Source organism: Mastomys coucha, unplaced genomic scaffold (genome assembly GCF_008632895.1).
Source record: "Mastomys coucha isolate ucsf_1 unplaced genomic scaffold, UCSF_Mcou_1 pScaffold11, whole genome shotgun sequence".
In the NCBI taxonomy this organism is placed as follows: Eukaryota; Metazoa; Chordata; class Mammalia; order Rodentia; family Muridae; genus Mastomys; species Mastomys coucha.
The window spans coordinates 34,849,037-34,860,359 of NW_022196893.1; the positions used below are offsets into that span (position 1 = coordinate 34,849,037).

General features: G+C 39.0%; 1 protein-coding gene across 4 annotated transcripts in view; it reads right to left on the reverse strand.

Moving 5' to 3' along the window:
* Window positions 1-260: 260 nt before the first annotated feature.
* Window positions 261-11,323, reverse strand: part of Gtsf1 (gametocyte specific factor 1) — a 22,018-nt gene continuing 10,955 nt past the window's right edge. For all 4 annotated transcript variants that reach the window (XM_031357551.1, XM_031357535.1, XM_031357543.1 and 1 more), the window contains exons 4-9: window positions 8,635-8,761; window positions 7,907-7,990; window positions 7,371-7,434; window positions 4,990-5,084; window positions 2,804-2,838; window positions 261-592 (exon numbers count right to left, since the gene is read on the reverse strand). In XM_031357551.1, the coding sequence (XP_031213411.1) occupies window positions 2,822-2,838; window positions 4,990-5,084; window positions 7,371-7,434; window positions 7,907-7,990; window positions 8,635-8,761 (387 nt within the window). In that variant the 3' untranslated portion in view covers window positions 261-592; window positions 2,804-2,821. The remainder of the gene's footprint in view (window positions 593-2,803; window positions 2,839-4,989; window positions 5,085-7,370; window positions 7,435-7,906; window positions 7,991-8,634; window positions 8,762-11,323) is intronic.

The following is an 11,323-nucleotide window of genomic DNA, read 5'->3' on the forward strand; positions in this document are numbered from 1 at the left end:
ATAAGCTACTGGCATCTCAGAGACAATGGATGAACAGTTGTTCAGGAAAAGCCAGGTTTTTATTTTTTGTTTGTTTTTGTTTTTCTGATACATAGTTTCTCTGTGTAGTGCTGGTTTTCTTGGAACTGCTTTGTAGACCAGCTGACCTTAATTTAAGTTTATCCTGCCTCTGCCTCCTGAGTATTGGGATTAAAGGTATAAAAAGCCCATTTTTAAAAAATTCTTAAAAGAATTTGGTCCACACACGCCAGAAACAAACACATAGTTACTTTTTTTAATCCAAGTTTTCTGTCTATGTTAGCTGGACTCTGTACAACAGGTTTACATCACTGTTTCATTAACTAGAATGGGAAATGATTTTTTTTTCTTAATTTGAGGTTAGTAGGTATTTAACCAAACTATCAAGCTGTCTTTTTCAGCAACATATAAATATTTGGCATCAAATAATTGAAGAGTAAAGTCTCAGCAGTTAAAAAAAAAGTACTTGCCAGTTTGAAAGTCACAGACAGTTTACTGTTCTATAATTAGATAAAGAGAAAAAAGAAGAACCCTTGGTAGCAGGAATAAGCAAGAGTCTTCCACAGTCTGGCATCTGGAAGGAAATGAGAAAAAAGTTTTTACTTCCTTTCAGTGACAGAAGTACCAACTACATCTGACAACAGTTAATACAATCCCTCAAACTCTCTTACAAGAGCTGTCCCAGAAAGTCACTGTTGTTAATGGCAGGACACTGAGTACCTGCTGACCCTCTTCTCTTTAGTACCTCTGTGTACATGAAAACTTACTAATTGAATTAAAAACATTCTTCACAGTCATTAATGTACATTTCTTGTGTCAACAGCTTCACAAGTGAGAACTGACTCTGTAGGCAACTGACTACTTTGAACAATTCTTGAATAAATAAAGTCTAATTAACTTAATGTTGGTATTTTTCTTCTCAAATACTCTATTACTCATTAATTAAAAAATATTGATGTATATGTATCCCTAACCCTAACCCTGTATGAAGACTTTTAAAAATTATATTCATTCAGGGCTGCAGAGATGGCTCAGTAGTTAAGAGCATTTGTTGCTTTTGGGAGGACCCAACACTCACAAGGTGGTTCACAACCATCTACAACTCCATTTCTGGGGAATCTGATGCCCTCTTCTGATCCCCAGGGGCAACAAGCACATATGTGTAATAGTGAAGTTAAAAAGCCAAATACCATCCAGGTATGGTACCATATGCCTTTAATCATAGCACTTAAGAGACAGAGAAAGGTGGATCTCTATGAGTTGGAAGCCAGCCTGGTTTAGTTCCAGGACTGCTAGGGTTACATAATCAAAAGACCTTGACTCATAAAAGTAGGCTGGGATGAGTGGGAGAAAGCACTCCCACTCATCTTAATCTTACAAGAGGCTTCTCCTTAGTTTTCATTATAGAGTTGTCTTTCTTATTTACTAAACAGCTATATACTGTATAGATCATCAGATATTTTGTACAACATATTAAGAGAACAATTCAAAGTTCCCCATATTTATCCAGGCCTGTTCAATGTATTCTTTCTGATACATATTAGTGTATCTTTCTTCTGGAGCCAAATTTCATTTTCTTGTTTTCAGATATATTTAACAATTTAAAGTCAAAATCTACCAAGCTGAGTATGGGTGGCACACGCCTTTAGTTCCAGTGCTCATGAGACAGAGGCAGGCAGATCTCTGAGCCTAGTCTACAGAGCAAATTTCAGGACAGCCAGAGCTATACAGAGAAATCATGTTTCAGAAAAAAAGGAAAGGTCAAAACCCATGAAAAATAGCCAATTCCTAGAAGAAAATGATAAATTTCTAACAACGATTAAAGGGTATTTTTTTTAACGCTTTCTTTAGGGTTTCACTATATAGTTCTAGCTGTCCTGGAACTCACTCTGTAGACCAGGCTGGCCTTTGACTCAGAGATTCTCCTACTTCTGACTCTTTTGAGTGCTGGGATTAAAGACTAAGACACCATGCCTGGCTGGGTGTTTCCACTCAGCTTTTCCATTTCTTATCAGAAGAAACGTTTGGTCTGGTACAAAATGGACTCTACCACAGATTCATCTGCTTCACTATGTAGACAGGAATTGGATAGCAACAAATCAATTACTCATTTATTTGATAAATATTCACTGAAGGACTACTATCTGCAAGACAGCTGAAATAGAATCCTATCCCAGTCTTCCTAAAGTCCCTATCCCATGAGCAGTAGGGCTGGACAATCTTAGGCAAGGCAGCCAAGCTTAGCCCTTCCACACACAGGGAAGAGCCTCCAGGTTTCATCTGGGAAAAGAAGATTTTTGTGAGGTTTTGTACAAAAAAATACTAAATAATATCAGTAGTGCAAGACTCTTAAGAGACCCTCGAATTTTAAATGCCCATTAAGAAGAATATGGATTTTTAAAAAAATGACAATTAAACTGTACTGTATTGAGAAAGCACTGCACAGTAGTGAAGCACAGCTGTTTGATTAATCTTACTTCAATACAAAAGGCAGGATAGATCTAGAATGCAACTTTGATGTCAAAAAACAAAAACAAACAAACAAACAAAAAGGTGTGCACTAACATCAGGGAAAATAACAGCATGGTAACAGAATTCTAATTTAAGTAGTAAATGCCTATTTATTAGTCTGTAAAGCCATTATAGAGGCTAGATATGTAAAAAGTACATGCACACCCAAAGCTTTAATTTGGTATCATAATCTGAAAGATAATTGGACTCAAACTGCCTTATGTACAGTTAAATCTTGCTACTACCTGAAGAGACAGCAGAATGAAATACTTACTTGAAAAAGATGTTCAGTTTACTGTGCATTTCCATCTACAAAAATAAACATTTCAAAATAAATAATCATGTTGACTGAAATTCATTCTACCCTCAGCTCTTACTAAACACAAAAACACAAATTCCTCTTTTTTTTTTTTTTTTCAAGCCAGGGTTTCTCTGTATAGCCCTGTCCTGGAACTCACTCTGTAGACCATGCTGGCTTCTAACTAACTCAGAGATCCACCTGCCTCTGCCTCCCAAGTGCTAAAAGTCTATGCCACCACTGCCTGGCATAAATACAAATTACTCTATTTTAGAATATATGGAGTAATAATCTTAAAACAGAATTCCCAACACCAGTGATGGGATTCCACTGAGAATCATGGAAAAAGAAAATAGTCTTTTACTTATTTTTTTTTTCTTTTTTCTGAGACAGGCTGAAATCTTGATTCTCCAGACTACATCTCAAGTGCTGGGAATTACAGGTATATGCTACCGTGGCTGGCTGTATCAAGCCTTTTGATATATTATTTAGTGATCTCACTTTTGGGAAATGCAGATATTTGAATAAATGTGTTTCACTATTTCTTTAAAGATTTTCTGTGTGTGTCTGCATGTGCGCTTAAGTGAGTTTATGTGCACCACATGTATGCAGGTGCTCATGAAAGTCAGGGCATTAGGTCTCCTGGAATTTGAATTACAGACAAGTGTGAGCTGCTGGATATAGGTGCTGGGAACCAAAACACATCTTCTGCCAGAGCATCAGGTGCTTTTAATTGTTGAGCCATCTCTCTAGCTTCTTTAAAGGGAATCTGTTCTCCTCACTCAAAACTTAAGTAGACTGAAATCAAGGGAATTCAAGTGAATTTGGATTTGGGAATAATTCCAGAAAGTCTGGACTAAATAAAGATCATAGAATCTTAGGTATTTTGTTCTTTTTAAAAATCTTTTAAACAATTGTTGTATATATATATGTTGTATACATATGTGTATGATGTAGGAAGAGCTTTTTCCCTCCTCCTCCTATGTGTTCGAGAATCAAAAGCAGACTGTCAGATTTGCATTGTAAGTGCTTATAGCTGATGAACCATCTCCTGGCCCCTACCCTGGGTATACTCAATGTAACAATTTCTTCCTTCCTTTCTTTTTAAATTTATGTGAGTACACTCTCCTCTCTTCAGACACATCAGAATCTCATTGGATCCCATTACAGATGCATGTGAGCCACTAACGGTTGCTGGGAATTGAACTCAGGACCTTTAAAAGAGCAGCTAAGTATTCTTAACCACTGAGGCATTTCTCCAGCCCACCCCTTTTCTTTTTTTAAATTATAAAAAAAATGTGTGGTCTGTATATCCATATGGTAGCACATGTGTGTCTGGTGTCTGTGGAGGTCAAAAGAAGTTGTCTGGCCCCTGGAACTGGATACTGTGAGCTAGTATATGGGTGCTGGGAACCAAACTTGGGTTCTCTGCAAGAGCAGCAACTACTTTTAACTGAGCCATTTCTCTAGTCCCCAAATGTGGATTTTTTTTTTAATCAAAGCAGAATGGTATGAATTTCATACCTGTTTACCCAGTATGGGCTCAGATGTTTAGGGAAGATACCTGAACTCCATTCCCTATGTTGTTTCTTAGCACTTTCCTTCTTCCCTACCCACAGGTTACTGGAATACCATTCTTTTTTTTAAATTAATGCCTTGACAATAAGAGATGACTTTTTTTTAGCCAAAATTAATAGCTACTCTAATGGTCTCTACATCTACTTAGTACACTGACATTAATGATTACTCCACTTCAGGAAAACACTCTTTTGGATTTTGTACTCTTGCACTTTATCTTTTAAAAATATTTTTATTATTTTTAATTATTTATATGCATGTGTGTTATTGTGGAGGTATGTATGTATGAAGTGCCAGAGAAATTGGATTTCTTGCAAATGGAGTTTTAAGGAGGTTGAGAGTCACTTGACATGGATGCTGGAAACCAAACCCAGACTCTCTAGAAGAGCAGTATTTGCAAGATATTCTTAATTTCTTGTTTATAACAAGGCCTAGGAGTACCATGAGGTAAGTGAGATGCTTTGAACACAAAATTTAGAGTCACACTTATTTTCAGCATCAGGCTGAAGATACCTAAATAATCAAACCAATTGCTTTTGTTACAATGAAAAGTGCAAGAACACTTTGACCTCTATTTTACTTACTGTTTTTCCATGGCAGAACATAGGGCAGAGACTTGGGAACTCGCATGCCTGAAGCAAGGTTACTCTTATGTTCCATAACTATGTTATTTGCAGGACTGAAAGAAAAAGCAATAATTTAATGTCACTGTATCAGTATTCTTCAGGCACACAAGACAATCAAAATGTGTTTTTAAATGGAGGGAACACAACAACCACTCATCTTAAATGTGAACATAGTTCTATCAAAACATTTTTGCAATTAGAATGATTACCATTTCTCTGGAATGTTCCATATGTGTATTAAGATGGTGTGGTGGCATATGCCTTTAATCCCAACACTCAGAGGCAGAGGCAGGAAGACCTTTGAATTCAAGGCTCATCTGGTCTAACAGAGCCAGTCACAGGATAGTCAGGGCTACATAGAGAATCCCTGTCTCAAAAAGCAAAGCAAAACAAAAATAACAAAAGATAGAGTTTTACATTTACATTTTTTTTCAAAAAATTGATTTAAGTTTTTTATTTTATGTGTACTGGTACTTTGCCTGAGTGTGTCTGTGTGAGGGTGTTGGATTTCCTGAAACTGGAGCTACAGACAACTGTGAACTGCCATGTGGGTGCTGGGATCTGAATCCGGGTCCTCTAGAAGAGCATCCAGTGCTTTTGACTGCTGAGCCATTTCTTTGGCCCCTTACATTTAAATTTTATAGAAATTGCGATAAACATCAATGCCATCTACTAGTCAGTAGTATGACAAAATCCCACCCCTGCAAACAAGACAGGGTTTGTCTGTTCTTGGCTGGAACTCACTACATAGACCAGGCTACTATCAAACTCAAAATGATTTGCCAGTCTTTGCCTCCTGAGTGTGAGTGCTGAGATTAAAGGTATGTGCCACCACGCTTGGCTGCAACCAATCTCTTCATAAATTACTATTTTTTTATGTGTATGGGTGTTATGTCTACATGTATGTCTATGCACCATTTGTGTGCTTAGTGCCTACAGAAGGCAGGGGAGATTATTAGACTCCTATAGTGCCATTTTAAAGAATTTCTTCAATTTTGGTTTCTTTAAAAACACAAAAATATTATAAGAATGTACTTTTAGCTGGACAGTGGTGGTGCACACCTTTAATCCCAGCACTTGGGAGGCAGAGGCAGGCGGATTTCTGAGTTCGAGGCCAGCCTGGTTTACAGAGCGAGTTCCAGGACAGCCAAGGCTACACAGAGAAACCCTGTCTCGAAAAACAAAACAAAACAAAACAAAACAAAAAAAAAGAAGTCATGCTCAAAAAAGAAACTAAGGAAAGAAATTAGATTCGGGGATCACTCTCCCTCTTTCCCCTCTGTCTTTCTCTCCTATCTAGTGATGGGGTGAAACTGGGGGAATAAAGGATGGGAAAAAAAGAACCCCTAAAGAAGCAAATACTAGCTATAGATTCCCCTGGAGCTGGAGTTACAGATAGTTCAGAGCCAGTATGTGGGTTCTGAGAATTGAACCTGAGTACTCCAGAAAATTAACCACTGAGCCATCTCTCCAGTCCCTAAAATAAATCTTTTAAGCAAGTTAAAAGTTGCCACCAATAAAACTAATCTAAGTTTTTCTATGTTTTCTGATTCAAAATAGTATGCATTTAAAATTAGCTGACTTCAGTAACTAAGAAAAAAAGTTAAGCATTTTATGAGTGCTGGAGAGATAGCTCAGCAGTTAAGAGCATGCACTGCTCTTCCAAAAGACCTGAGTTTGATTCCCTGTATGTTCACAACCACCTGTAGTTCTGCCTTCAGGGACTCTGACACCTCTGGCCTCTGTGGCACCCCCACTCATGTGCTCGTTATCGCTATACACATAATTAAAAAAATACAAAATCAAGCATTTAGGGAAAAATAAAGCATAGCATTTTACTCTCTAACCCTGAAATAGTCTCATTTATATCTGAAATTTGGTCTTCTAAGGTTTGAATGTAGGTATAATGAGAAATCTTATAGTTCTAAATTGGATAGCAAATAGTAGTAAAAAGAGAGATATTTTCTTTCTTTCTCATTAAGATGCTTTTGATTTCCAATCTCAAATAACTTTTAGGATTTGTCCACAGAGCCTAGAAGAGGGTGTGGATCCCACAGAACTGGAGTTATAAGCAGTTGCTTTAAAGAGCAACAAGTGCCCTTAACTCCTGAAGTCATCCCTTCAGTCTATCCCTCCTCCCCCCACAGGAGGTTTCTTTGTGTAGCTCTGGCTGTGCTGGAACTTGCTCTGTAGAGCTCAGGCTGACCTTAAGAGATCCTATTGCTCTGCTAAGAGTATTGAATTAAAGGTACACACCACCACACCCAACTCTATTATTATTTTTCATCACATACCTGGATTTGGGGAGGTAGTGGTGAGAGTAAGACCTTTTAATTTACCTGTTGTTGCCACAGAAACTGGCTGTGCCCCAGACAAATGGGGTGCTAGTCTGTTCCCACAAGTCTGCCAAAGGAAGCAAAACAGTTTGTGATACTGTTAGATAAAACACCAATCTATGTTAGTTAAATCTGTCAAATGAGAAATAATACACCTAAATTTTGAGGGGTATAAGTAAAAATTGATTGAGTATCCTGCTCAAGTGATACAGAACCAGGAATTTAACAATGAAGGATATAAATGCAAGAGCCATAGTAAATGTGCCCAGTAACAATCAAGTACAGATGTTACAACCCAATTTATGGGGAAAACAGATGTAAAGAAGTGCTTCTTCCAATCAAGGGGGGTAGGTTACTCTCTGTTTCTGCACAGTGATACAAATGTGCTCATTTGGAGGTGTAATAAAAATAATAAGGTGTTCCAAACAACATATATGTTCATAAAAAGGGAAAATCTTCCTTCTGTCTCAATTAGAATTTAAATCAATATTTGAAATTTAAATATATGAAGGGAAAAAAAACCCGTAGAGGCATCTCACCTTTATCCCAGTCTTCATCACAAGGAGGGCACTGCCATGTGCTCTCAGCCAAAGTCTCTTGTCCAAGGTTCCTGGTTTGGTTGACTGCAAGACAATAGAGCTTTGATATATAAAGGGCAGGGGGTATGGTATCTGCTAGGTTATTCTGCTTAAGGGATTTAAGGCCTTTGAAGGCTACAAGGCCGCCTACTGAGTCGTTGTTTCTAAATATGGATAGGGTGAAAGATGACAGGAACAAGAAACAGAAACAGACTGTTAACATATTTATGGCAGTAACAGGATTATTTATTTATTGAGACAGATCTTGTGTTCCTGGCTGGCCTCAGACTCAAAGGTGACCTTCAACTCCAGACCCTCCTGCTGCTACCTCTTGAGTAGCAGGATTATAAGTCAGCACCACCATGCCCATTTCTATGGTACAGGAGCTAGAACCCAGGGCTTTATTCATGGGAGGCAAGTGCTCGACCCACTGAGCTCCATCTTCAGCCTCAAGGACTTTATTTTTAGATGGTTTATTATAATAGAATGAATCAGGCTGTTCAGAAGAGAAAGCAGTCTGACCTATATAGAAGGTAACAACCCACTGCTGCAATGATATAATCATCTCAAAGGCAGAAAAATATTCTTTTGAAATGGTGAAAGCCAGAAAGCAAGCCAATGATATAGCATAACTCCAAACTGAGCAGCTAACCCTGGAATCCTGAGGCATTTCAGCTAGTCTGGCTTACCCACATCCTGCTCAATACAGCTCTTGTCATCACAGCTTGAGATGTGATGACTGATCTCAGCCCGGGGAACCTGGTGCCGAGCGTTGAAAGGACAAGTAGCCAATTTGTTTGCGACATCAGGATGATTCTGTGAAATCAAAATTAAGAGATCAATTCTTTGGATTTCTTAAAATTCAAGGAAACTAGTTCAGCTTTTTTTCTATAAATGGCTCCCTGAAACCCCTTAACAAGTTTGTATCTCAGGTGTGGTGGGTACACAATGGTAGGCGCACTCATCAAAGAAAATTGAGAGGGAATTATCATCCATACAGACCATGTAGCTCCTATCTCAATATTGTTAAAATGCAAACCTTTTGGTTATAACTGCAGGGATAACAACACACACACTGAGATTTTAGTGGTTTATAAAGAGCAAAACAGTCACTATTAACCATCTCTTTACTCTGTTTATCAGACAGCACAGCTTGCAGTGGTGGAGTTCTCTGGGTGTCTTTGAAAGCTAACATTCAGGATCAGCAGTAACAATGAGGCAGTAACAATGATTGCTATTGCAATCTGACAATGCTGGGAAATAGCTGTTGTAAGGGAGCTGCAGAGATAAGCTAATGATTTTTCATACCAACACAGAGATACTTAAAGTAATGATCCCTGAAATGAGGAATTGAACAATTTTTTTGTTTTGTTTTGTTTGTTGGTGTTTTTTGTTTTTGGGTTTTTTTGTTTTGTTTTTTTGAGACAGGGTTTCTTTGTGTAGTTCTGTGCTATCCTGGAACTCTGCTCTGGAGATCAGACTAGCCTCACACTTGTGGAGATCTGTGTGCCTCTGCCTCCCAAGTGCTGGGATCAAAGGTATGCCATCACTACTGCCTGGTAAACAAATTCAGCTATTTCACTTAGGAAAAGCCCAAATAATATACACTTTGTGGGTCAGTATCTTTTTTCTTTTTTTCTTTCTTTCTTTCTTTTTTTTTAAGATTAATTTATTTAATGTATGGTTGCTCTATCTGCATATAGACTTGCATACCAGAAGAGGGCATCAGATCCCATTATAGATGGTTGTGAGCTACCATGTGGTCACTGGGAATTGAACTCAGGACTCTGGAAGAGCAGCCAGTGCTCTTAACAGTGGAGTCACCTCTCTAGCCCCATTTATTCATTTATTTATTTAGTTATACAGTATTTTGTTTTAAATCCAAACTAAATATTTATTATCACCAAATGTTATGGCAAATGTACCAGGAACTAAGAGATTTAAGAAAGGAGAGCTTGGAGAGATGGCTCAGGAGTTAAGAGTGCTGCTACTCTGAAAGAGTAGTGAGTAGCAGTCAGACTGGAGGCCTGACAACTGCCTGTAACTCCAGCTCCAGGCAATCTGACAGTCTTCTTGTTTCTGTGGGTATTCATACACACAAATTTAAAAAAAAAAAAAGAGGGGCAAGGAGGTGGCTCAGTGGGTAAAGGGGCTAGCCACCAAGTCTGACAACTTGAATTTGATATCCCTGATATCAAGGCCTTATATAGTAGAAGGTGAGGGCTGATTCTCTTTCACAAGCACACTGTGGTCCACACATGCTTACAAACACACAAATATTAAAATGTTTTGTTACTGTTTTAAAGAGAAAAAGAACATAAAGTTGGGTAGTTAGGAAGGGAGTTAGGGAGGACCTGAGAGGAATTGGGGGAGGGAAACATGATAAAAATATTTTGTATGAAAACAACTTTTTTCAATAAAAAAGGTTTTAAAGATGTTTTATAATTGAAACCCAAAATGTAGTGAGAAGCAGGCTGGCAAAACACAGAACTAAGGAACTTGCATGGATCTGGAGGGATGGCTAAGTGGTTAAGATTGCTTGTTGAGCAATCACAAGGACCTTAGTTTCAATCCTGCACCTAGTAAACAGGCTGGGTATGATCTTGCATGCCTGTAATGCCAGCAGTGGTAGGCAGCAAAGATAGGAGATAGCTAGCTGGCTGTTAGCCTAGTTGCAAAAAACATAAGCCCTAGCTTCAGGGAGTGATCTAGTCTCAAAGGAATAAGGTAGAGTGAAAGATGAGAAAATGCTAACCGTCTTGTAGCTTTCTCTTGTACACATACTACATACACCATATACACTGGAGCTAGGTATAGTGGCACAGACCTTCAATCCCAGCTCTTGGGAAGTGGAGGTAGGGAGATCTGCAGGTAAAGGTCCTTCTTTACTACTGAGGTGAGGACAACTGTGGCTACAAGAAGCTCTACTTAAAAAAAGAGATGGCTCTCTTCCAGTCTGTCTGGGCTGGTGCCCTGAGCAGACCTTGGGTGCAAGCTCTGCAGCCAGTCCCACAACACCCAGAGGAAGCTCCACTCCCAGGTGCTCTAACAAGCCCAGGATCAGAGGTGAGGAAGACACAACATCTGTCCCAACAACGGGAGTAACTGGGACCAGCAGGACCCAGGCACACAGGAACTCCACCAGCCCAGTGGCTCGGGTTGCTACTGGTCTGTCTAGGCCAGTGGGTGCCCTGAGCAGACCTTGGGCGCAAGCTCTGCAGCCAGTCCTACAACACCCAGAGGAAGCTCCACTCCCAGGTGCTCTAACAAGTCCAGAGTCACAGGATCCCAGAGATAGTTTGACTCTGAAGAGTTCTGACACAACCAGGATCACAGGAAGGATAGACTCCAGTCAGATTTAGCAAGGGCAGGTAGCAC